Source organism: Mytilus edulis, chromosome 14, assembly GCF_963676685.1.
Source record: "Mytilus edulis chromosome 14, xbMytEdul2.2, whole genome shotgun sequence".
In the NCBI taxonomy this organism is placed as follows: Eukaryota; Metazoa; Mollusca; class Bivalvia; order Mytilida; family Mytilidae; genus Mytilus; species Mytilus edulis.
Window position 1 is genome coordinate 54292478 of NC_092357.1, and position 27332 is coordinate 54319809.

The 27332-nt window shown below is 32.0% G+C and overlaps 1 protein-coding gene across 1 annotated transcript; it reads right to left on the reverse strand.

Annotated features, from left to right (window-relative positions):
- Nucleotides 1-24370, reverse strand: LOC139503131 (cephalotocin receptor 1-like). Its single transcript, XM_071292858.1, has 2 exons — nucleotides 23304-24370; nucleotides 1-701 (listed from the first exon to the last, which is right to left on the reverse strand). Exons 1-2 carry the CDS (start codon nucleotides 24331-24333, stop codon nucleotides 445-447), a joined length of 1287 nt encoding a protein of 428 aa, XP_071148959.1. The 5' UTR covers nucleotides 24334-24370; the 3' UTR covers nucleotides 1-444.
- Nucleotides 24371-27332: the final 2962 nt, after the last annotated feature.

Sequence of the window (27332 nt, forward strand, 5' to 3'; positions counted from 1 at the left end):
ATTTACTTCAGTAAATACACAACATACACTAACTTTAAATATGTTCTGATGTGACAATAGCACTAACGACTTGACACATAACACTTGGGAAGAAAGGGATACCTATTAATATGTTCTTACGGTCTAGATCTTGTGTTGCATACAAATAAGTATACAAATCGGTCATGAGTGGTTTTTCTTAAGTCGCTAGAATTGTATGGTATGACCTCAATCGTTTGATTTCGCTAGATTGTTGTACTCATTCTTTTTCATCACTGATATCGTATAAACTTATTCATAAAAAAATATTAGTCCTGACATAAAACTTAGCTAAGTACTTGGAGTACAAAGGTGTTCTCGAAACATCAAATCCAGCGTTTTGATTGGTTAAACCCGAATCAGAGTGTGATAATCGTACTCAAAATTTTTATGACCGCAAGTCGAGGATAATGTTAAATATTTGAGTTAAAATCTAGAGTTTCGCACCAATAAGTTACTTCCGGTTCTTTGTGGATTTAACTTCACAACAGCTGAGTTGCCTTCTTTTATTGAGGGACTTCTATAGCGCCCATCCGATTCCGTTCCCGTTGTGAAGGTATAAGCTGACTGGCGAGATGAAAGTTTGACTTTGGTACACATCCGTCCACTAAACGCTAAAAATAACCACGGATTGACGCAACTGTTTAATCCTGACAATAATAAGATTACCACCATAGCAGAATCTGAAAAAAAGACAAAATTTAATCATTTAAAGTTTAAAATGCTATGAACTTAACCTGTTTACAACTGTAAATGGAGTTGTAAATGACTGGTGAAATGGCCAGGGTACAAGTTCTAAAACATATATAATTAGGAGTTACTTGTGTTTTGCATTTCAAATCTGCAGACATGAACTGGCAATTTAATTTGACAGTCTAAATCTCAATCTCAATTCAATGAGAACTGTATTTGCAATCATCGACCGTGGAATTAATCCAATGTATGTAATATGTCGTAATGAAAAACTAAATGAACGTAACACACATTATATAACTGAATTTGATGAGAATGATATCTAAGGTAGAGGGTTAGCGCTATAAAACCAGGTTTAATCCACCATTTTCTACATTTGAAAATGCCTGTATCAAGTCAGGAATATGACAGTTCTTGTCCATTCGTTTTTGATGTGTTTTGTTATTTGATTTTGCCATGTGATTATTGACTTTCCGATTTTGATTTTCCTCTGAGTTCAATACTTTTGTGATTTTACTTTTTATTCTTTAGAGCATGACTTCGTTAAACATTTTAGATTCAAGTTGTCAGCTTTGGTATCAGCATGTTATAAGAGAAGAGGGGCGATGGATATCAAAGGGACATTTATTAATTTGAAATGAACTGACAACGTCATGGCATTTTTCGGAAGATTTTCTAGTTTTATATGTCTGTCTTATCTTAATATTCAGACTTAAATGCATATAGAGATTTCATTAATAATTCCAATTTATGATTTCATCGGTATTGGAAACAACAATGTAGGACAAACATACCAAACACAGGTTACTTTTTTAAGTGAGTAGTCGAGTACAATTGTGACATTCGATATTATGTACTATTGTGTGACACTCGAGTACTTCAGAACTCTTGACGTCTTAGTATATGTAGGGGATTGTGTTAGGTTCTCCTTTCAACTTCTATATAAAAGTGAGAAAATGCACGTTTAATGTTAAAACTTGCCTATCAATTTAAGTTAAATCAAATTGAAGTGTTAGTTAAGATCTTGAGAAATGAGAAACTGTCATTTCAAGAAAATGATGAATTTAGTGCTTTAAATAAAAGTAATTGCATCGGCTTTTAATACGGGAAACATTACACTTTAATTCCCATGGAATTTCCCAAATATATTACGGTGCATATCAATGCACAGCAAATGTATTTCAAATACATCTCTTAAGATTATTCAGTAACAGCTTTTTAGAAAATAACATAACTTAAAAATGTTGTATAAATCCTTATTTATTTTCCCAATTACGTGCGGTATTTGATAAATTAGAAGGAATTCACGTTTCTATTGTATTTTTTTCTAAACATGTTTTTTTACGGTTATCTAAGAAGCGCATAATTGCAAATATATAGATCGATGACAAATCTTATAATGTTAATGTCTATTGAAAACGAATATAACAAACCTTAATTTTTCTTAAGTATCGTGTTGATTAATCTTTAGTTTTCTATGTTTTGTCTTCTGTACTATATTTGCCTGTTTGTCTTTTCATTTTTAGCCATGGCGTTGTCAGTTTATTTTTAATCTATGAGTTTGACTGTCCCTCTGTTATCTTTCGTCCCTCTTTTATCTAAGAGGCACATAATTGCATTGATAAAGGGCGATAACAAATCGTTCTGTAATCTTATTATGTCCATGTCTAATGATAAGGAACACAACAAAACTTTAATTTTCTTTTCTAGTTTGACATCTTTAGTACTAAATCAAATAACTTTAAGATTATGTCTTTTGTAGTGTTCATGAAAGTGTTGAATGGTATGTAAGTACAATAAGGCAAGCGATTTAAACTCACTCAAGATTTCGCGCTACAAATTTGGTACGCAAGAAGCATGTTTCGTTTGTATAGTGCACCTTAGTTGAATCAAAACGCGCAATCAAATTCGAAGAGCACTGTCAACAAACGCACATCAATTCTGAAGTAATGCATAAAAAACGACTAAGGAAATCTATGACTTAAATAGAAAAAACGTCTGTGTCTCGGATAATTAATTGTTGTATAAACAGTAAATTGACAAGAAAGAGCATATAAATGATACTTTTAATTAATATAAACCCTCATGGACGAAAGGTACCAAAGTATAATTAAACTCAAAGGTCGAAAAAAAATCTGGCAATTCCATGACAAGAAAAATCAATAAATGAACAGAAGACAACAGTATACCAAAACAATACATAGAAAAAATCATGACTAAGAATGAGCCACCCCCCCCCCCCTAAATATAAAAAATATATCGGGAGGTATCTCATTTGCATCGGAAGGGTAAGCAGATCCTAGTCGAAAATATGGCACAGAGAAGTAAGTGTTAATCCCAGTACGGATACGATGAGCTTGAATACTAGTTTGTAAATTTTGACTGACTAAAGGTTGCATTTCTGTTAATATAGACAATGTCATTTTCCATAGGAACTCCCTTTGCGGCTAAAACTGTGACACTTCTACTATGAAGTGTCTTGAAAAATTAGAATAGAAAGTGTGTATGCACTACTATTTTATTCAAAGGTGATAATATAGGGCTATGCGGTATATTTTCAACATAAATATGCCCTGAACTTCCAAGTTTTTAACGTGTACTAAATTTCTATACTACTCCTACCTTTATTTTTTGCTTACTTCAGAATTTATTTTCACCCAGCAATAATATGTTTTTATACTGGTAACAATCTCAAGTTATGTTTCTATGAAATAAAACATAGATATTACATCTGGGAACCAGTATGTCAACATATCCAAGTATCTATAAATATTATATATCGCTTCAAAAGAGGCATGGTTTGAGAAACAGCTGTATTAACAAAGTGCAACCTAAAGGATTTAAAACTGATTTTAAAGCTGATTAGTTTTGAATATTTACTCAGACTGCCCTATAAAGACATCTGTACCTTTTACCTTTGCATGAAGATGACAACATATAACGCATAAAGCGACACAGTGGATGGTTGTGCACATGCTTTCATTGAAAAATAAAAAATAGAGTTTTGTAATTTTGAAAAAACAAAATGTATCTTAGATTTAATTCCTGAATTACAATTAATCTTTGCAGACCTACAACAAAATCATGAAAAGAAAACAACAAGATAATTACTTTTCTTTAATAGATAGATTATTTAAAGGTGTGGGTGTTTTTAAAGAACAACCATCACGTATTCTTTTATCTTAATCCAAATAAGCATGCGTTTAACATGTTTAAGTTTCATTGATAAGAATCTTGGATAGGTGATGACAAAGTTGCATACACAAATAAATATACTAATTACTCGAGTTTTAAGAATGAACCATATTTGTAGTCATAATATCAGAAAACATAACACTTATGTCTATTAAAGATGAATGTGTCAGCTTCCATATCCTGCTTTGATTTATCTCATTGAAAAATAAAAATCGAGTTTTGTAATTTTGAAAAGAAAGATATTATGGATCTTAGATTTAGTTCCTAGATTACATTTGGCATATATAAAAGAAGTATTTATGGCTTTTGTTTGAAATGTACTTATTAGTTTAAGAAACGACAAGTGAACAAGCAAATCAATTATAAATAGGGAGAAATTTACACAATGCAAACTCCGAAATAAGTACTAAGTTTTTAATATTAACAAATTCATTCAGAGGCAATGTCCTTGACAATCCAATAAATGTTGGCAAGCAACTAACGTTCAACTATATCAAGTGCATGTAACAAATTTATGGAATGCCCATACTTTATGGAAAATTAACAATTTATGCAAATTCATTTTAATTGATATATGCGGTCTTCAAGTTCCAAGTTGATGAAAACAACTTTTTAGAATTATAATATTTTTCTGTTTAAAGCACTACAACAAAAGTCCATTCAACTAAAAAAGGAATATACAAATCAAATAAAATTAGTATTTGTCAAATGTTTAAAAACAAACCTTCTTCACTGAGGATTGAAACTGCGCCAAACTATCAATTGTCTTAGAATTAAGTAACCTATCGGAGCCTTTATAACAGCTAAATGGCTAAATAAATCAACCAGGTTATATATATTTCTGACAACGAATTTTCAAATTATTGTTATTTCAGCTTAAAAATCAATTGTTCTCAAGTATTTTATACGGACATTTATTTCCTGTCAAAAGTTCCAAATCCTCATTCTGTATTTGAAAACAAGTTTTTGTGGTTTTCATATTGTTCAGTTAATGCTTCATTTAAAGAATATGTCACATCTCCGTTTCACATTAACAGACTATGAGCTAAAGATAAATGTCTGGAACAGAGCAGCCGCATAACAACAAATAATTGTGATACAGATAAGACTGTATCACGAACAGGTTACTTTTAAACGTCTGACTTAGTGTACAATTATCTTTTTTCCATATGCTTTACATGGTTAAATGAATAATCAGTTGATATATCGATGAAGTTTACTTCACGTCTTTTATTTGAGACCAATCGATTCATCTGACAACGATCTGATTTTTCTGTTCATAGTAGGTGAGATCTAGAGAGTATACTCCACCTAATAGCCATATTTTAAATACTTCAACCAGCTTTCAGTATAACTGAGTCCTCTCACATATGTACATTAAAAAATGGGCTTTTGTTTTTGGACTTTTCTTAGTTGCCTTTGTGCTGAGTATCAATCTAATGATTTAAACCTATTTAAGCTGATTGTTAGTTTTTGTTCTTATGTTGCACTGTTACACCATTCTCACAGAATGGGGAAGGGTTTAGTAGCTCACATGTTCTACTCCACTGCATTTTGTATGTAGAAATAAGATGTGGCGTTAATGCCAATTAGACAACTCTCCACCAAGTCAAGATGTGTAAAAAGTAAACAATTATAGGTCAAAGAACGTACTTCAACACGGAGCCTTGGCTCATACCTAACAGCAAGCTATAAAGGGCCCCACAATTACTAGTGTTTAAACAATTCAAAGTGTCTGTTCAAAGTTAGAAGCCTGTTATTAATTAATTGTAGTTTGTTGCTGTATATCAATTTTGTTTTGAATTTTTTGTTTTGTACTTGCATCAAGTCGTTAGATTTATCGTTTGAATTGCTTTAAATATATCAGTTCGTGGCCTTTTTCAGCTGTTAGTGTGATATTGGTTTTGTTCCTTTCATCAGATCGTACGATGACTAATAGTTGCTTATGTCTACGTCATAATGTACCTGTTGGAGAGTTGTCTACATATTTTTATCATGATTCATTCTGATTGTAAATTTCATTTCGTCATTATAAGGCTATTTAATCTAAGGATGCAATTCATTGGTTAATGTTGATTTTTATTTTCCGCATATTTTGACCATTATACTATTGCTCTCGAGAATATGCAAGACCATGTACAAATATGAAGTGCGTGGTATGAACTTTATATTTTAAAATTGTCGGTAACATCTTTGTTTAACTGGAGTAAATCTTGAAGACGATGTTTCGATAATTTAGTGAATTGGATAATATCTTTCTGTAATTCTAAATACATGCAATGAAACTGCCTAATGCAAAACAATTTAAAATTCCATCAGTCTTGTTTGACCTCTTGTAGTTTAACCAACCTATTTTGTAGAATGCTCCGGAGTGAAGTTATGTATCAGGCAGCATAAATCTTGGACTCTTCTGAGGAAAAATCCAGAAACCGCAATAAGATTGATATCATACGATTATATTCCATTTGTTTCATTCTTATAAATGATAAACCCACGGTTAGATGACACTGATTAATGGTGTTTTCATCTTATTGAATTAATTGTGAGAGATTCTGTCATAACTAGAAATAATAGATAATAATCATCTTCTTTGTAAACGATTACTCTATATTTTTCATATATAATAAAGTTTTATCAACCAATATAATTAATGAAATTTTATTTTTCTAATACCAGTTAACAATAAACTCATCATAGATACCAGGACTAAATTTAGTATATACGCCAGACGCGCGTTTCGTCTACAAAAGATTTATGAGTGACGCTCGAATCCAAAAAAGTTAAAAAGGCCAAATAAAGAACATATATTTTTTAATGGTGTAAAGGTAGCTACGGAAGTGTATAAGCGCCACACATTTTATTTTTTTTTATTTTTCTTCCTATGTTTGCGTTATAACGCAAATATCTTGATTACAATTATTCATTAAGTTTTGTATATATGTCCGTCTGTCATTCATTTCGGATGTGATTTACTAGTAGATAAAAAAAGAAACAGACATACAAGGCCAAATCATTATAATAAATATGCATAGGAATAATGGAATACTTGAAGTGCAATTACACATAAATTAAGACTGATTTGTGCATCAGAAAAGTATATAATTTAACAAGAAAATAGATATAGTTTAGTATATAGTCATATTTAAATTGAAATATCAAAAATGATGTCATACAATTGTGAAACCTCCAAGTCATATAGACAAAATGATCTTTCTGCTTTAAAATGAATTATTAATAAGGAAACATTTGTTTTAAATCTCAGAATATGATCAAGATTCTTTGATAGAAAGTCATTGAATTTTCATTTCAATATAATGAAGTATTTTTAAGATGCTTGGGTAGGAATTTGAATAGAGAGAACATACTTTTATAAATAAAACATCTTCATTCTATACATTTATTGCCAAATGGTAGCTTGTTTGAATCTAAAGGGTTGATTTTTTTCTTAGGTATAACCTCAATTTACTCAATTTTCGTTGTAATATATATACTAGTAGTAACATGGATATCGTTTTTGAGGACCTTTATAGTTTGTTGTTCAATGTGAGCCAATGCTCCGTGTGGAAGACCGTAATTCGGCCTATGATGGTTTACTTTTACGAAAAGTGACTTAGATGGAGAGATTTCTTATTGGCACTCATACCACATCTTCTTATAATTAGTCATTGATATGATATAATTATTCAAGCATTTTACTTTGCAATGACCACAAAGGTGATACATTTTAATATATACAACCTCCTCCATTAATAACTACGGTTTCCTTTGAATCTTAAATAAGAAATAAGATAAAACAAATGTTTGCGTTATAACGCAAAGGTTTGCGTTATATCGCAAAGTTTTGCGTTATAACGCTAAGGTTTGCGTTATTTCGCAAAGGTTTGCGTTATAACGCAAACATAGGAAGAAAAATAAAATAAAAAAATGTGTGGCGCTAATACGCTTCCATAGGTAGCTGAACCCATACAAACTTTTACTTATAATAACTTATTTGAAAGGAAGCTTAATCTTTTAACTGACTGCGTTCGTTTTTAATTAATTGATGATTATTTGTCAGCATTATTTTTTGCCTGAAAAAAAATGTTTAGTTTGTCTTATGGAATGCTTACTATGCATAAATTGAGAATGGCACTTTTTTACTTTAAAACGATACCACATGCAAAATCTCAATCCCATTTTATCTGTTCTAATTGCATTATGCTCGATATGTTTTACAAAACTTATCACCTAAAGATATTGTGTATTGGTTATACATGCATACGTATCTTCCAAAATATATAGTGATTATCGGTACGGATAAACGTTACTGTACTAGATATCTCAATCAGACGAAACATGCGACCTCTGAGCTTCAGCCATAAGACTTTATTTTATCAATTCATATCTTTAATTCAATTATGGTGTGATGTACTTTCATTCCAAATTCATCCCTTTTCCTTTTCATTTAAGAAGGTGCGGTGCGTATTGAAAACAAAATATTACTAAATCATAATTTATAAATTTTTCTAGTTTCAAGTGAAAAAAAACGTGATCTACTTTCTTCATTTTATTCACATCAAATGTTGCATTACAAGTTATCAATAACAAGTGTGTTATTGATGTATCAGCATCTTTTCTATGTTTTTGATTGATCTTCAATATCTCATTAACTGCAAAATGAAATCCCGTTATATAATTTGAAAAATGACATAATGTTTGGATTTCTGAAAAGGACTCATTTATATTGCTGACAACTTCAAAAATTTAAGTGACAAAAAAAGAACGTTACGGCCACGAACATCACTGAAGAGACATGTATTGTCGAAATGCGCATCTGGTGCAAGAAAATTGATACCGTTAATTTTATTACTATCACTGGGTCGATGCCTTTGTTGGTGGACTATTAGTCCCCGAGGGTATCACCAGCCCAGTAGCCAGTACTTCGGTACTGGCATGAAAATACGTATTTTTTTGGTGTTATTAAAATTTGCTGTTACAAAATGATAGAAATTGTTATAAATTAAGGAATGTATCTCCCTCATGCAAAGCTCTGATTCCTTTCACGGATTTGGCTATTTTTTGGACCTTTTGGATTATAGCTCTTCATCTTTTATATAAGCTTTGGATTTCAAATATTTTGGCCACAAGCATCACTGAAGAGACATGTATTGTCGAAATGCGCATCTAGTGCAAGAAAATTGATACCGTTAATTTTATTACAATTTCTCAACTATGCCACACCATAACATTGCGGAAGAATTAATAATGTCTGCTGTATGTTGGACAGAAAAATCCATATGCGAGGTGTTCTCACCACACACCCATTAACATTAACAAGTAAGGCACATGCTTAATGAAGGTAAAAATGAGTCATCTGTTTTAACGATTCGAAGGCGCTTCTTTGGTTTCAGAAAGAAACGCTCATTAAATAAACTAGAATTATTAAGCTGAAAAAGCAAAGAAAAATATGAATCTTGTTTATTTTTAGTTGACATTTAAGCTGTTTAAATAAACGGTTCTATTTATATGGAATTATCTACGACATTACATATTTAGCAGTTGGATGACATTAATAAATATTACTAGTATTCTCACCATGAAACTATAATTATATTACTCAGAATGCATTATATTCTCAAACGACGAATTAAGTGTCATATGAATATATCGTTCCCAAGACACCACCATTTGTGTTAGTATAGTTATTTTTGGGGATGTTCTACATGTAAAGAATAATTTTCTCTGCAGCAAGTCTTATCAATCAAAAATAGTTCTCATTATGAAAAAACATCCATTTTATTGCCTATGTAGTCAACATATCTCTAAACTAAAATATTATGCTATGTTTATGTGTATACTTCTTACACTGATTGTTGATTGAATGTAATAATCTGCCATAAACTGACAAAATACCAAAATTAAATAATTGGTTAACGAATGTTCCAAACTCCTAGAGTTGATTGCATATACAAGTCAACAGAAACAAATATTGAGCCCAACGTTCGGCAGAAATATTAGGACAAGTTGATTTACATTTATCTACAATTATCCTTAGTTTTTAAAATTTACATGAACTCATTTTTGTTACCTTTTAGATTTTTATACAGATATGCCAACTTTGCCTCAGATAAGACTTGTCCTCTTATATTTCTTTTTGCTTTTCTATGCAGACTTATATTATATACGTTTTTTCACAAGAGGAAACATCCTCAAGAAAACCATAATTGATTAATCTCATTTAAGCTTAAGTATATAATATTTTGAAGATAAAATTATTTAAAAAATAGCATCAAACCGATCTTAAAGGAAACATTTTGCCTATTCATTATATTTCATACAACACTCCCGTCGAAGTGGGGCAATGTCTTATTATACAGTGATGTCTTTGAAGCGGAAGAAATATGTACGAAAAGCTGAATGGCTGATAAAAGGGATCAGTTATTACTTGTGTCATCTAATGTAATCATTGTATACAATAATAAGAGAATGACATGACTGTGTTTTCAATAAAACCGTATCGAGTTAATCACTGACACAGAAAATTACAGTTTAGAGACAGAAAAGAATTCAACTTTTGTTTAACTTCTATATCAATATACCAGTTTTTTGCCTCAATTAAGGCATATCCACCATCTTTTTGAATTTGTCTTTTTGTCGAGTTTTATGCTTGATTAAAGAGTTTTTAAGCAAAATCTACAAGAAAAGAACATAGTTTGTCATTCTGATTTAATCTTAAGAATATAATAATTTGAGAATAAATTCATTCAAAAATGTTACATCATTACTTCAGTGAAACATTTTCTTATTCATAATATTTCGTGCAACACTCCCGCCTGGAAACTAACTGTTATTCTACTGTGATGTCTTTGAAGCGGAAGAAATATAAAAAAAAAAAAAGCTGAATGGTTGATGAAAGGGATCAGCTATTACTAGTGTCAACTAATGGAAACATTGTATACACTAATAAGAGAATGATATGACTGTGTTTTCAATAAAACCGTATCGAATTAATCACTAACACAGAAAATTACAGTTTAGAGACAGAAAAGTATTTAACTGTTGTATTTCTATACAAATATACCTTCTTTGCCTCAATTAAGTCTTTTTATATTTGTCTTTTCAAAGAGTCTGGTGCGTGATAAAATAGTTTTTACATGAAGCAAAATCCACAAGAAAAAATTGTAAACCTGATTTAATCTTAAGAATACGATTATTTGAAAATTAATTCATTCAAAATGTTACATCAAACCGATCTTCAATGAAACATTTTGCCTATTCATAATATTTCAGTACTCCCTTCGGAAAACTAACAATGTCTTATTATACAGTAATGTCTCTTTGAAGCGTAAGAAATATCTGAGAAAAGTTAAATGGCTGATGAAAGTGATCAGCTATTACTAGTGTCAACTAATGGAAACATTGTATACACTAATAAAAAAAATTTCAACCTGATTTAATCTTAAGAACACGATTATTTGAAAATTAATTCATTCAAAATGTTACATCAAACCGATCTTCAATGAAACATTTTTCCTATTCATAATATTCCGTACAACACTCCCCGCCAGAAAAATAACAATGTCTTATTATACAGTGATGTCTCTAAAACGGAAGAAATATCTAAGAAAATCTGAATGGCTGATGAAAGGGATCAGCTATTACTGCTGTCAACTAATGAAATCATTGTATACACTAATTACAGAATGACATGATAGTGTTTTTCAATAAACCCGTATCGAATTAATCACTGACACAGAAAATTACAGTTTAAAGACAGTAATGTATTTGGTATCTTTTCATTATTTAACCGATATGTCATATATAACAAGAATAGAAGATAAAATACGAGGTATAATTAGTTATCAAAGGTACCAGGATTATAATTTAGTACGCCAGACGCGCGTTTCATCTACATAAGACTCATCAGTGACGCTCATATCAAAATATTTATAAAGCCAAACAATTACAAAGTTGAAGAGCATAGAGGATTCAAAATTCCAAAAAGTTGTGCCAAATACGGCTAAGGAAATCTATGCCTGGAATAAGAAAATCCTCAGTTTTTCGAAAAATTTAAACTAAAAATTTAAAAATAAACGTGTTATGCTGCCATTTTTTACATTAGGAAAGTAAATAATTGTTCACGTTAAAAACACATTTTTAATTAAACAGTAATAAGCCATCATCACCATTTTTTTTTGTTAACTTATGAATTTGTTAACTAAGTTATGAATTTTCATACTGATTTATTTAGGGTACCAACATTAAATTGATATAAGATGTGTATTTCTATTTCCCTAGCAAAAATAAAATTTATATTCGACAACCACTTAGCAGATTCCTGGCAGGCTCATTATCCTTTTGCGGGTGTAACTATTTTTGATGTCTAAGTTCTCCCACTCTCGTTCAGTGGAATAACAAAAAAGATACACAACAGAGCGTACACAATATTAAGGGAATGAACTTAAATATATAATGGCGGTATAATGTAAGCAAAAATGCAAATATATTAAAATCAACAAGAAAAATATGTACAAAGCAACAATTCACATATGTATACGGCAACAATAAACATACTTACAGAGCAACAAAAAAACATATGTATAAAGCAACAATAAAACATATGTACAAAGCACCAGTAAAAAAATCGTATCAAGTAATGCTAGCATTTATTAAAACCAAACTTGTTGTTCAGCTTCTGCAATGCATTTAAAAACTCTTTATAACATTGGCTCTAGGTAAGCGTAGATTTTATAAACCATATCATAATAGGCAGAAAAACGTGATCGTTTTTAATGCTTATAATTCCTTTTAACAGACTTTTGTTATTTTCAGTTTATTTTACATAGTTGGCGGTTGAAAAGAGGCAAAAGATCCCACGGAAACACTCAAAAAACAATGGCAAAGTAAATTAAATGCCAAATGTGTCCAAAACACGACATAGAAAATTCATGACTGAGCAACACGATAGTAAATACCAGGAAATGCATCATCATCACTGTCATATTTTACTAAGCCAAAATCTGAATGGAAACAGTGAATGTGTCAAAGAGAAAATAGCCAGACAAAAGAGCAAACAAGGCCGAAGGCGTCAATGTGTGATCTGGATAATACGGAAAAGGTGTTAAATGTTATTGAAATTGCATAAGATTGACGTGTTGGGTTTTTTTCTTCGTTCAGCTGTTACTTATTGAATTAAAATCACTTCAGTCTGAACTTCTGCAGCCGATATCGCGGATTGTAATGGTTATAATTTGATGATCACCATATTTCGATTACTGTGACATTCATTTTTGCAGCACTGCTTTAGTTCTTCGTGTCGGTTTTTAGCATGAAGTCATTATCAAATTATATTGATATTAAGAGCAAAAATCTGAACTCCGAGGCAAATTCAAAAAGGGGAAGTCCATATAAACCGACAAAAACAAACGTTTAAATTTAATTAAGATAATATTTTTATAAAGATTTATTAGTGTGTAAACTCGTTCAATTCACTCAAAAAGCTAAGTTAACTCATAAGGCTGAGTTCATTAAACTTAAATAAAAGGACAGAGACATAAGTCCTGTTAAAAAATGTCATCAACACTTAATGATCTATTGTGTCTGTAATTGAATTCACACTCGTTGCATCTTGAAACAGATTCCTGCGTGAAGAAATTTTACGCTTTCCTTGATGCTCACTGATACATTTAGCTTTGATGTATAACATTCTATATAAGTAATATGAATGGTAGGTATTTATATGATGAGCTATTTTATTCACTTAAGATTTGATGTACGTTATTGAATACTTTTTAGGATATAACAGCTAAATCAAGCTGTGTTTGAACTAATTTTTGTAGTGGTGTCTTCGAACACTTAAGATGTGCAATCAATGTGCGTCACACTGTCCCGATTTTTATATACGATGGACACCCGAATGCGAAAATTGTAAGTTCGTACGAAGTTGGTCCCGATCTCGTTAAAATACCAAAAAGTGACCGTAGCAAGTACGATGAATAACGAGGTATATACGATGGTGCCGAAATTATATACGATAGCAAAAGATGGACATACGAAGATTAACCGAAGACGGGTATTTAAGCTTCATATCTCAGCCGAAGCCTACACGATGGATCACGAAGGCTACACGATGGATTACGATGATAGCGCGATTGCCATACGATGTCTAAAAGATGTCGTGTACAGCTTACGATGCATTTAAATTATATGCCGAAGGCATCACGCGTTTTAAATTGTTTGATCAATATTGAATATATATCAGTCAGGGTCATTACTTAAACAAGTAATATTTTTTAGTTACTTATATATTAGGTAATTTTTGTTTTAAAAAATTATAAAATAACTCAATAGAGTTATTTTAAATTTCAATAGAAGCATGGACTAAATGTAGTTTTCAAGAATTTTTAAAGCATTTTATATCATAAAATGAAGAATTTATTAGATTTAAGAGGAGTATAGAGATTAAGGGTGTCTTTAAGAATAATGACAAAGATATTACTTGAATAAGTTATTTTATATCTTTGAAAGAATCAGTAATGACACTTATTTAAGGAACATATGTAATTGTTTTGGGTTTCAAATTATAAATAACTTCAAGTCTTAATTAATTCACAAGTTTCTATCTATTTATATCTGTCTACCTTCAAGATTGTTGAGGAGAATGATATTTTAATAGTCTCAAGATACCAATCTTTGACCAAAAAGCGTCGATATGAAAGATAAGTGCGTCAGAAAGGCAATTAGTGTTTCAGAAAGATTAGATTTCATATTTCATGGGAAAAATAACCAGATGACTGCGAAAATTTGTTAAAGCTAGTAAAATCTGTATAGGACACCTATAAACATAATATTTAGAAAAGTTATAAATATTACTTATATAAGTAATATTTAAAATAGCCTCGTTTTCAACATTACTTGTATAGGTAATTTTAAATGTTACTTGTTTAAGTAATGCCCCTGACTGTATATTATATTGTACATTTAATTTCTGGTTTAATCATAAGACGGAAGACCGTGGGCTTGAAAGGTAAAACTTGACTCTGAGTCTCTGCATATAATGCCACTAAAATCAGGGAGAGGGAGAGGAAGAGGAAGAGGGAGGGGTATTTCTGTAAAAGTCTGCCATGCATGGCGGGAAATCGATCTTTGTGTCTTATTCTTATACAACTTAGTTTATTATCCCCTCGCCTACTACATGTAAGGTGCGTGTAGATAAAATTGTTATTGACACTCTAGAACCAAAATGCTCAAAACTTGGCATGGTGTTACTCGTTAAGAATATTTTAAGCGCTATTGACTTTAAAGTTCAAAGGTCAAGGTCACAGTGGCAGTTGTAATACAAGGCAATATCACCCTTGTGGACACTCTAAAACCAATATGCTTCAAAAGATTTAACCACATTTGGTTTATTGTTCCTCCTTGTAATGATCTGACATTTTTTTACGTCAAGGTCAAGGTCATGCAGATGGACTTGTTTTTTTCTCCTTGAAATAGCATAATACACAGAAAATTGGTTGCTCATTTTTTTACCTGCTGGTTCTAAAGACAATATTAAAGGTATTTCCGGTTACTGAATGTTTTGGTTGGTTTCTAAAAAAAAATGGTTTATGTATCAAATATGCATATTCAATTTACCATTTTCTGCATGTGTCATATACAAATATAGTGTCCATATTTGTCCCCAATATGTTACATGCGAGGGATGCCACGCTAGGCATTGCTTTGTTTGAACTGAAAAATGTGTGGACTAGTCTGATTAATCACCCATAATTATGCCCATGTTTACTGATCTATCATAAAGGTAAGGTAATGGGTTCGTTTATCCCTGTTTTTCAAAAAGAGATCTTTCCAGGAGAATATCATAATAATATAGACAAAAGGAAGGATGTGGGGAAAGCAACACTTGCGGAAATATATGACATATAGAAAACAAAATGGTTATGGAGTAAACATTCGTGTGACAACAACTCAGACGATACATAAAAAATCAGAATAATGAAGAAAACGTTGGTTTCCCTATATACGTGTACCTGCAGTGTTGGTGTACGAGGCGCGTTTATGATTTTCATTATCTTACTTGATATGAAAAATTGACAAAAAATAGTATTTTACTTGTAAAAGTAAATCCTGAGCCTGTAATAGCTGCTCTTCTTGTTCCATTTGAATTAATAGAAACAACGCTGTCGCCCTTCTTGTTCTCATAGAATCATATGATATGAGCTCCATGCTTTGTAACGTCTTTCTTAACTGTCGTATTAGACTGACCAGTGCATATCGCGCAAGGCACTTTAAATGTATTTTAGCGTGAAAATTAACTTACATTTAGCTGGATTTATTGGCTTCGTAGTTACATCTTGACGCTTCGTACTCTAATTAGATGGCAACACGACGGGATTACGAGATCTTCACGAAGTCGTGTTGCCATCGTAAGACCTTCGGGTAGCTTCGTGATTCATTCGTGTAGACATCGTAATGTCAAAACTGCCCGATGGAAACGATGGAAACACGAATGCAATACGATGTTCAAAGATGCATTCCCGGTGACAATACGATGGTGAGGATGGTGATACGAACTCAATACGAACCCTCAACTTGGGACGCACCTTCGGGGATTTTTTAACATGTTAAAAAATTTAAAATCCTTCCCGAAGGCTAGAAAAGGTGGCCTATGGTTCTACGGTGGTTTAAGATGGCACTAAGAATAGCCCGATCTGGATACGATCAGACCCGATTTTGAAAATTTCCATAATCGTGTTGCCATCGGCGTAAAAATCGGGACAGTGTGACGCGGGCAGTAAGGAAAACAACATTATTGAAATACCGAACCCCAAGGAAGGTCCCTTATCAAATGGCAAACTCAAAAGCTCAAACCCATCAACGAATGGAAAACAACTGTCGTATTCCTGAATTGGTACCGGCATTTCCTAATGTAAAAAATATGGTAAACAACCCTAGTTTTATAGCTAGCTCACTCTCTCATGTGTATGATAGTCGCATGAAATTCTATTATATTGACAAGTGTGTGAACAAATCAAACAGACATGATAGGTAAAAATAACAAAAGTAGAGAAATGATTTAAATGATATACAGTTCCATGTGGTTGTATTAAATCGTACCTCTAAGTTTTTTTTAATCGGAAAGAGGGTGTTGACATTCATAATAAATGTAAATTCGCCTCCACATAAATTCCGCTTATATTTATTTGATATTCACGTTTTTAATTCGGGACTTCTTCACTTTAGAACGCTATGTCGATTCTCATATTCTCGTAAATATTATCATAGTAGATCAACGCAATAGAATAAGCGAATTATTTAGATTTTGATGTTATATGACAGTGATTATTTACAATTTAGACTTTTGTCATGCGTTCAATTATTTTAGCTATATTTGGCGAATCAGGATGGCCAATACTATAATATTGAGAAACCTTTAAATGTGTTATATATATAGCATCACAAATGATGCAGTATGATTGTCTGACAGAAAGACCTTGCTTCTAATTAATTAGGTATACATGGTATAACAATATGATTAGACACCGTTGCTCATTTTGATCAACTGTAGAAGCAAGGAGGCCTTATTCACCCCGAAGATAAATTGACAAACGTGTTTTAGTCCTTCAATCGACCGAATGTTTAACAAATCAAAGAGTACAAACAAATCGAATCTCAGAATTCAAATATGGAAAAATATTCAATTCAACATAGGCAAAACATACCAAAGTGACATTCAAACTCAATGGTTCAAAATAAAATAGCAACGCCCTGACAAATCAAAGATAGATACAAAAAAACATTACCAACAAACGGAGGTGATATCAGTCCTCCGAAAGGGTAAGCAGATCCTGTTCTACATGTGGTACCCGTCGTGTTGCTCGTGTAAGCACAAACCGATGTTAAGCTAAATTCGGTAGGTCAGATTTGAGGAAACTAGGACGGGATTGTAATCACGACAATTGAAACAGATATTCTATAACGGTCAACCAACTCTTAATTGCGTCCGTAAAGTTTACATGATGATAGCGTAGCTTAAAGTATCAGTAATGTAAGTTCACGAGTTGACTATCTTTCGATGTTTCAATTCTTGAATCAGCTCTTTTTATTATTACATGGACCCCAATATTGGTAGTGGAAAATGAGAATATATAAGGAATTGTGTATGTTTCTCGATACATTCTTAAACAATTTGATGCAATAATTATAAGTGATATAGTACAATTGTTTACATATAATATTACGATGAAATATGCGAAAAAAAACATATTTTGTCATCCTTACATTATATCAATCACTTCGGTAATTCATAAAATCATCCCATTCATTTTACCAGGTTTATAGTACTCAATACCTTTATTCTGTCTTTATTTGAACCTCATGTTTGGCATGTCGAATGATGCATGCATAGAATAAGACGCTAACGCTGTTGACTTGCCCGCTTTCACTTTTTTTTTAAATACTGATTTTTGTTATTCTCGATTTCAATCTTCTGAATTTAGTTATTATAATTGAACATCGGTAAACTACTGTTGCACTCATTTTGTATATTGTCCGACAATCCCAACCGATATTTGTGAATACTCTCCTTGCCACAATAAAAATCATTATAAATAAGTACTATTGACATAACCACAAGTATCAAAATCAGATAAATTTGTAAAGTCTTACAAATAACATTGCACTTTTAGCCTTCTTCAGTATGTTTATTTTTGTCTGAAGTATTATTAGTCAAATAACATGGTGCTGCAGATGTAAAAAAAATGGCCAACCAATAGGATTGTTTTTACTCGTTTTGTACTTTTCCCTATTGTTTTGATCTTTAAGTACAATTCATGTTGACATTGAATTGCCAGATAATATGTTCTTTCTTACCAAGATAAAACGGTCAGTTTTTGTTTTTGTTTTCATACGGATTTTCAAAAGTTTTAAGGTTTCTTGATATTCAAAAGGAAAGAATTGACAGTTCAGTACAATAGAGTATATTGTTCGAGATATGTTCTGTTGCAAATCATATTGTTCGAGTTATATACTGTTCCAAACTAAAATCAGTTCTTTAGTAAGCATTATTATATATGTATTATACATCGTTTTACTTTTACTTTCCTTTGATTTCGTTTTCTGTAAACCCAATACAATGGACTCAGTTTTTATTCATATAATCATGTGAAATGTGTTTCTATTGCAAATGATATAGGATGGAAAGTGATAACATTTGTATCTTTATTAATAAAATTGAAATCTATTAATCTAAATATGTCTCGTGTAATTTCGCTTATCATTTTAATGTATCATGTTTTGTATTTTCGTTAACTGCAATATGTTTTAGTATAAGATGACTCCGCCGCATTTTTGCGCCTGTCCCAAGTCAGCAGTCGTTGGCCTTTATAAGTATTGTATGACTTTAAATTTTAGTTTCTTTTAGTTAGGAGTTAATTATTTCGTCCATCATCACTCAACTAGTACTGTTTTTTTTTGTTTCGGGGCCAGCTGAAGCACGCCTCCGGGTGCGGGATTTTCTCGCTGTATTGAAGATCCATTGGTGGCCTTCGACTGCTTTTGCTCTTTGGTCGGGTTTTTTGTCTCCATTTCCATTCTCAATTTTTATAATTAAGACAATTATGATATATGGTCTGATTAAAAACGTGTCACCCAAATAACGTCATTGTAACAGGTCATCGTACGGCCTGCAACTAAGTGCAAAAGTCAATTTAAACATTACCCACAAAAGGTTCAGACATGACAATAAGTAAAGCAATTCGGAGGAGAGAAAAACTCAAAGAAAATCAAACATAACAGACAGCAATGAACCAATGAACACAACTGTATTACAATCAGGCACATACACATTATGCCGGGGTAAACATAATTGTAAATGCATAATCCATCATTAACCTGGGATAGTGGACCAACAGAACAATTCAAGAACAAAATGGATTTAATTAACAGTACAATTCAAGAACAAAATGGATTTAATTAACAGATGGGTATGTAAACACATTAAAATAACGGAGTGGCTATTTGTCCGGCTAGCCGGACGAATAGTGCCAGAGCTATTTGTCCGGCCATTGTAATGCGCATGTTATATTATGAGCGTTCGAAAGAACGAGTAATATTATCTTCAGTAGCACCAGGGGGCGCGTGTGATCCGATCACTGATTTTCAATTTTAAGATCATGGCTGAAAACAACGATATCAATATTTATGATAAATTTTGCAGTTTCCGGAATGTTAACAATGGAAAACGATAGCATGAACTTCAAAGAATGATATAATCTTATAAAAGGGACTAAAAAATAATTGAAATCACAAGGAAAATGGTAAATAAAACATAACTGATCGGAGAACTATAGTTTTACAAAATTATTCAACTCGCTACAGCTGTATAAATGGTGGGAAAGACTTTCAAAGCAAGAGTAGATGAGATAGGCATTTACAATGTCATATTTAACTTAATAAAATTTAATTATATTCCGAAAAAGAAACTTCCTCGAAATGGGATATAAAAGGGGGTGAGGTTATAGAAGTGGGGATATTGGATAAAGGATTATAAAAAGTGGGGTAATGAAATATAGAGGACAACAAAGGTGGGATTTGAAAAAAAAGAAAAGAGGAAAAAGGAGCACACCGTTTCACCCTTATCCCCTCAATTATAATAATAAAAAATCCCACCTTGAATTTCTTAATAAGATTTTGACAGTGTTGTTTACTTTTTGTAAAGGGGGGGGGGGGGGCATTATAGGAAAATCTCCCACCTCCCACTTTGGACAGCTTTATGTGAAGGGGTCTATAATTCTCTTTGTCAGCTACAGACATAGTAATTTTGTACCTTTTTCAGCTAGAAAAAATCCTTTACGTTAAATTAAAATGCACGAGTAAAACACGAACCGAGTTTGTTATACAAGTAATTTCTTCTCTCTTCTTACAATGTAACCATAAATGAAGTAATACATATGGAATAAATATGATGTTTCCCTAATCATTCGATATCCACATTGGACTTGTATTAGTATAAAGAAAACAACAATTTCAATTACCAGTAACAAGATTAGACCCTAATAATAAAGATTACAGATATTTGCTGCCCCCTGGTGCTGTTGGAGATAATATTACACGCAGACACAAATAGTGACATGCGCATTGTATTGACCGGACAAATAGTGCTGGCACTATTCGTCCGGCTAGCCGGACAAATAGCAACTGCCTTAAAATAAAGACACAAAAAACGCGAATTAATGTTTTTTCGTATTCACTGAAAGACAGTCAAATACCAATAACAACTAAAATCATTTGTTTTCCCTCTTACCGCGGACATTTGATATATTTGATGAAGCCACATACATTTTATACCTAAAACGACATTTTCATTAAATGCCTCCTAACTTTCTTGTACTCGTAAATGTTATTGAATTTATGTAATCAAATTCTGAAATAAGTAATGATAAGGTTAATTTGTCGTTCATCAGATATTGTTTTTGTTTCTAGAAAGGCCATTGTCCGAGGTTGTCATTAGAGCAAACATCTCAACTTGACATTTTATTAGTGTCCAAAGTCTGAAGACATTATAACATTTCTGGTCGAGAGTTCTTGTACAGGTCAGAGCTTTTAGTTCCTAAATGAATATATTGCAACAAGTTAATTAACAATGTCCAAAGAACTTATTAGTTTCGCAATAAGACTAAAGATTAATTAAGCAATACAATAACTTTATAATACTACATACAATATATGACTGATTGCGCAATCTCTGTACATTTCTAATCAAGAATTTCCATAATTTTTTATTTTCTTGAATATATATAAGAAGAAATAAAGGTATGGTTGTTTGCAGAACATCATTTTGTACTAGCAACTCAGATTGAAAATGACATTCTTTAATTGTTTGGACACCTCCAAAAAGAATCCACGCATTTCAGCGTCTGATCAAACCGCTTTTAAAAGAATATTTCATTATAGTATTTACACTGTTCCTCCAGCGCTTTAAAGTCCATCTTGCGTTTTGAAGAAAGACAATAGAATTGAAAATGGAAATGGGAATATGTCAAAGAGACAACAACCCGACCAAAGAGCCGACAACAATGGGTCTTCAACGCAGTGAGAAAATCCCCCACCCGGAGGTGGACCCTAAATACAGTTGTGTTCTAGTTCAGTGAAAATGGACGTCACACTAAACTCAAAAACATATAAATGAACTAAACAGCTTAATACAATCAATTCAAAAACGTCTGCATATGGTAAGCAGTCTTATCGCTTAACAAAAGATGCCTTGTTTAATCATAACATTAATGTAAATGATATGAACAAATAACCCAGTTATTTCGTAATGAATTTCTTTAGATACATAAACGAAAATAAAACAGATCATTTGCTTTTGGGACAAATTATATCAAGTAATTTTTTTCTTAAACGAGAGAACTATGACAAGGACACTCTATAATAGCGTATTACAGCATAGCTTTAAATAATTTTTAATGATCCACTACTTTAGTTAAATAATTTTATAAAGTGACAAAATGTATTATTGATAACAAAAATATGATCAACTTCTCAATTACTGCTGTTTTATGTGTCAAAATATATTCCTTCAAGCCTTTTCCAATTTCTAAGGTGTATTAAATAGATTTAGCGAAAAGTAATCTATGCTATAAATATTTGTTGCGTCTTTTAAATCCAATGGTATTGGACTTATTAGCTTGTTGTAGATCATACTCTGTGTTTTAGCCCTAAGGACGTGGTTTGTTTTTTTCATTAGATAATATCAATATTCTTATTATCTTTCTTATTTAAGAATTAAATACTTCCTTGAGTAAATTATAGGGTGTAAACACATTTATATTTTGTGAAGCAGTTCATACTAAAAAAATACCCGCATGTTCGACGTTTTCAGAACCCAAAGACATTACAAAAAGAAGCATTCTATCATTACAATAATATCTTAATGCTACAACCACGAAATTCAAGCTTTTTGTTATTATGCTATGCAGTGTTTCAACTTATGTCACGGGTAACATGGACAGTATGAGACATTTGGTTTTATTGAAGAATTAAATTCTTTATTATTTTCGAACTTTTACACAATTATATTCTGCATTTTGATTGCGGGACAGATTGCTTTTCGTCTGTCTTTTGCAATTTTATCATTTCTTACAAGACCAAAAACTTTATTTCAAAAATGTTCATGATTCCTTTCAAAATACACTGCGATGTGAACTCAAACGATTACGTGAAATGATATTCATTTTTTCGTTGTGCATCAAAAGAGAAGAAGGCTGGGCTGATATGCATAAAACCTCTTAAGTTAATATATCCAATCGTAATACTGATTTATCGTAGGAAATGTAGGGAAAAACTCTCCGTTTGAATCAAATCTTACGCATGCCCACTGAAAGGTAAAACGAGTATCTATATGATAATTAACTTACGAGTGAATGGTGCGTTGAAATCATAAGCAGACCACATTTGTGCAACAAAGAAAGGTCCCCAGCACAACAGGTAACAGAGTATAACAGCAAGTGTCAGTTTGATGGTCTTAAGCTTGGAATTAGAAACTGCTTTTCGATGGACTCGTGGTTTATTGATAGCATTTTCAGTGTTCGAATCACGAATAGAGTATGTTTTATTGAATGATATTTTTCTGGGATATCGTTTTGTTTCGGGAAGGTTCGAGCTAGATCCTACACTGATCCACACAACGTAACATATTCTTGAATAAACAGCTGTTAATATACAGAAAGGAACAAAGTAAATAGACACAAATATCCACGTGACATAAATCTGCAGCTTCCATATTGGACCGGTACTAAGGTTTTCCCAGCAGTCGTACACGTCACTTCCGGGATCAGTTTCCTGATACGAAAATAAAACCAACTGCGGGACGGCACATAACAGAGACATAATCCAGGCCAGTGATATCATACAATGAATACGTTTATTTGTCCAAGTTTGGCTTGTGATCGGGTAGCAAATAGAAACATATCTATCAATGGCTGTCGTTACTAAAACATACGAAGAGGCATACATGGCAACGACTTGAAAATATTTAACAAATTTACATAGGAAATCGTTTCCTTGAAAACGATAGGTTATGTCCCATGCCATTTGTGGTAATAGATTAAAGAATCCCATCGAAAGGTCAGCTATACACAAATGAAAAATAAACCATTGCATTCTTGTTAAAGTACTGCATTTAAACTTTAATACGAAAAGTACGACTGTGTTTCCAAATAAGGAAAAATATAACAGAACTGCCAACGTTGAAATCTCTATTTTAGCAAGTTCCTCGTTTCTGCTCAATGGCTTTATACTTGTATTATTTTGGCTTAAATTAGTAAAAGCATGAATATTTGTCATATTGTTGTCTAGGAGGACGTGGTTTCTATGGAATAACAATCCATCCGTCTTTTTACTTGGGTAGACATAACTGGTTACAGTTGTATTCATAATGTCAGTCATTTCCGAATCTACTCTTGTTTCTCAACCGAAGTTTGGTCTGTGATTAAAGATCTGAAATATTTAAAGTTTGCATCAGAATTTGACAACAGTAATGGTTATTCATTAAATGGCAAATGAAGCGAAACGACTTGTTAGTTATATAATAAAAACGAATGATAGTCCTATTAAATAACTAGATACCGGTAAACTATAAGGCTTGTTCAACGGCTTCGGTATGCAGTTTTCATAACAAAAGTCATGCTTACAACACAAAAAATATCTGAACGGAATCGAGGAATATTAGATATTGTTTGAATTTAAAAGAATGATAGTCCTATCAAATAACTTGACAGCGGTAAACTATGAAGCTTATTCAACGGCTTCGGTATACAGTTTTCATAACAAAAATCATGTTTTCAACACACAAAAAAATATGTGAACGGAATGAAGGAATATCGGATATTGTTTTGCCGAGATGGAAATGGTCCATTACCGCTGTATAATCTGAAGATTAATGACTTGATTTATGACCTCATGATGCAATCACATTAACACAAATAAATAAAATAAATCCCTCTGATGATATATGGTAAGGATTTGTTGTTGCGGAATGGTATCTTATTTGTTTCGCTGTGAAAACAAATGAATAAACTGAATAATAACCACTTCAATGGGTTTTATCTTATTATTTGCACAACAAGGCTCAGGAAACGAACTGTCCAAACTCAATTTATCAAATCTGACATAAGTTCGTTTCGTTTGATATGGTTATATACATATACTTCATTATATTGAGATGTATAGCAGTTGATACATAAAAGCGACATCTCATTCCAAACAATTGTAAAATGTTTTCTTATCTGAATTGCATCTTCTTTGTGGTAATATTGGTAAAATTAATGCGCCTTTACAAGTACAACTGTAGTTCATTTCATTTATCAAAATGTGAGGCCGTAACGGAGGTTGTATATTACTTATAATTACACCTTATGTAAGATTCCGGGGTTTTGATTGGTTAATAGCCAGTGTATTTTTCACCAATTTACTGTTATCAAATGAATATCGTTCATTTTTAACGCCGCCGGGGTATTTGCTAAAAGGATATGCCTTTTTTACCCTCTCTGCCGTGGTATTTGCCAAAAAATACTCTTTCCGACTGGACGCTTGTAACGTCACGATCATCAATGCGTTTTAGTACATTAACATTCGGTGTAATTAAACAGATATATCATGTTATTGAGGGGTATTTGCGAAAAATACCAGTCTGGAGAATGAATTTCAATCGCCTTACGGCTCGTGAAATTTAACATTCTCTCGACTGGTATTTTTCGCAAATACCTCTCCTTAACATGATATATCTGTTCAAAATTACACTTTTAACATGTTGTTTTTTACTTATTACCTTTTAAGTAATAATTTAAGTTCTAGTATTACTAATCTGTTTTTTTAATAAATCTCATTTTCAATAGCTCACTAATTCATATTTCAATTTCGACAATAATATTTACATATTGGACATGTACTCAAAAAATGTTGGCAGTCTAAGTTATCATTAATAAGAAAGTCACATGGTGAATTGAATATTAAAATAAAATAGATTTAACACTTTCAATTGAAAATAAGTTTTACAACCAAATGTTAAAAGGTCTTATTTTAAAATAAAAAATGTAAGCGAACTCTCAATCTTTTGTTTGAATATGTTTTATTAAATGGCAAAACAGTATCCGAACTCCTTATCAATATGTGGCGTTCACGTCAATGGAACAGCAACATAACAAAACCCACCTAGATATCAAAATAAAGACTTAAAGTCTATCTCGGAATAGTCAAGGGTTGCCGAAAGTAGTTCATCTACAACTCAAACTAAAAGGCAAATGTGATAATGTCTTAAAGAGGTTTGTTTGTAACTCAGTTAATCAATAATATGTCTTTTACAAACACGTTGGTCTCCAAAGACATTGTCAAGAATTTCAAAGAAACACTTATAGCTGTTTTGAGACTAATTAAGTTATGTAAATGCCATATGCTTTTAGAATATTTACGAACGGATTTTTAAAACATTAGTTTGCTTTTGAAACCAGAACTAAGGTAAATAGAAATCGTTCGCAAAATGTCCTTAAGGGCAATTGAACTGTGCTTCCTTTTGTCCTTTCCATAATGTCTGCCATGCTTGATCAGTACAGTTTCTATCGAACAAAATAATGTTTTCGTAAATATCACAGGTTTCCTTGAAGGAAAGCCAATATTAAAAACTAATAGCATTATATACAAAGAAAAAAAAAGAATGTGTCGAAGGACACGAATGCCACGCCCCCACTTAAGATTTGTTATTTTTCAAATTATAAAAGGGGCATAACTTAAGAATGGTTATTGACTCACATCCCAACTTTGGACTTTGTATGCGTATTGTTGTTTTTAGCATTATGCAAAAGTTTATAATATTAATTGATGAGACAAACTTAAGTGAGAGTGCGTAAACGAAAACAAAAATGCAATTTTTGAAGTTATTATGGGACACAATTCTAGAACAGCAAGTGCCTCTTTTCTCTTACTGGAACTCTGTCTAGGTGCTTTAGTTCTTAGTATAGTGAATGAGTTTTATTAAATTTGTATGAAGCAAACTTAAGCTTGAGTGCGGAGTCGATAGTTGGACGGTCGGATAGAAAGACAGACGGACGTCTGCATGAAAGGATGGAAGGACAGTCAACAACGCAGAAAAATCCCTTTAGCATACTTAACACAAAAACTGTTAACAGAAGGAAACTCTTATCGGGCGATTTAGAGCTTGTCCACGTTTTTCGCATTTTTGATATTTACGCTATCGTTACATCATAACTAAACAAACATCGATTCTGATTGGTTGCCTTATGATGTGACAAAGCTTCTACTATACTAGCTATAGGATGATTTATAGAATAATGTGTTTTCTACGACAGGAGAAGATATTACATACGAAAGATAAAAAAGAAACTTGCAATAACGGTATTCGTGACACGCTTATAAGTAATGCTTTGTATTAA

Bases quoted from the DNA above. Each gene is read 5' to 3' on its own strand.
- LOC139503131 (XM_071292858.1), bottom strand. From the start codon at position 24,333: ATGACTGACATTATGAATACAACTGTAACCAGTTATGTCTACCCAAGT. The intron at 702-23,303 runs GTAAGTTAATTA...TCTTTTTTTCAG, and splicing joins TTTCAACGCACCATTCACTC to ATTCTGCTATGGTGGTAATC.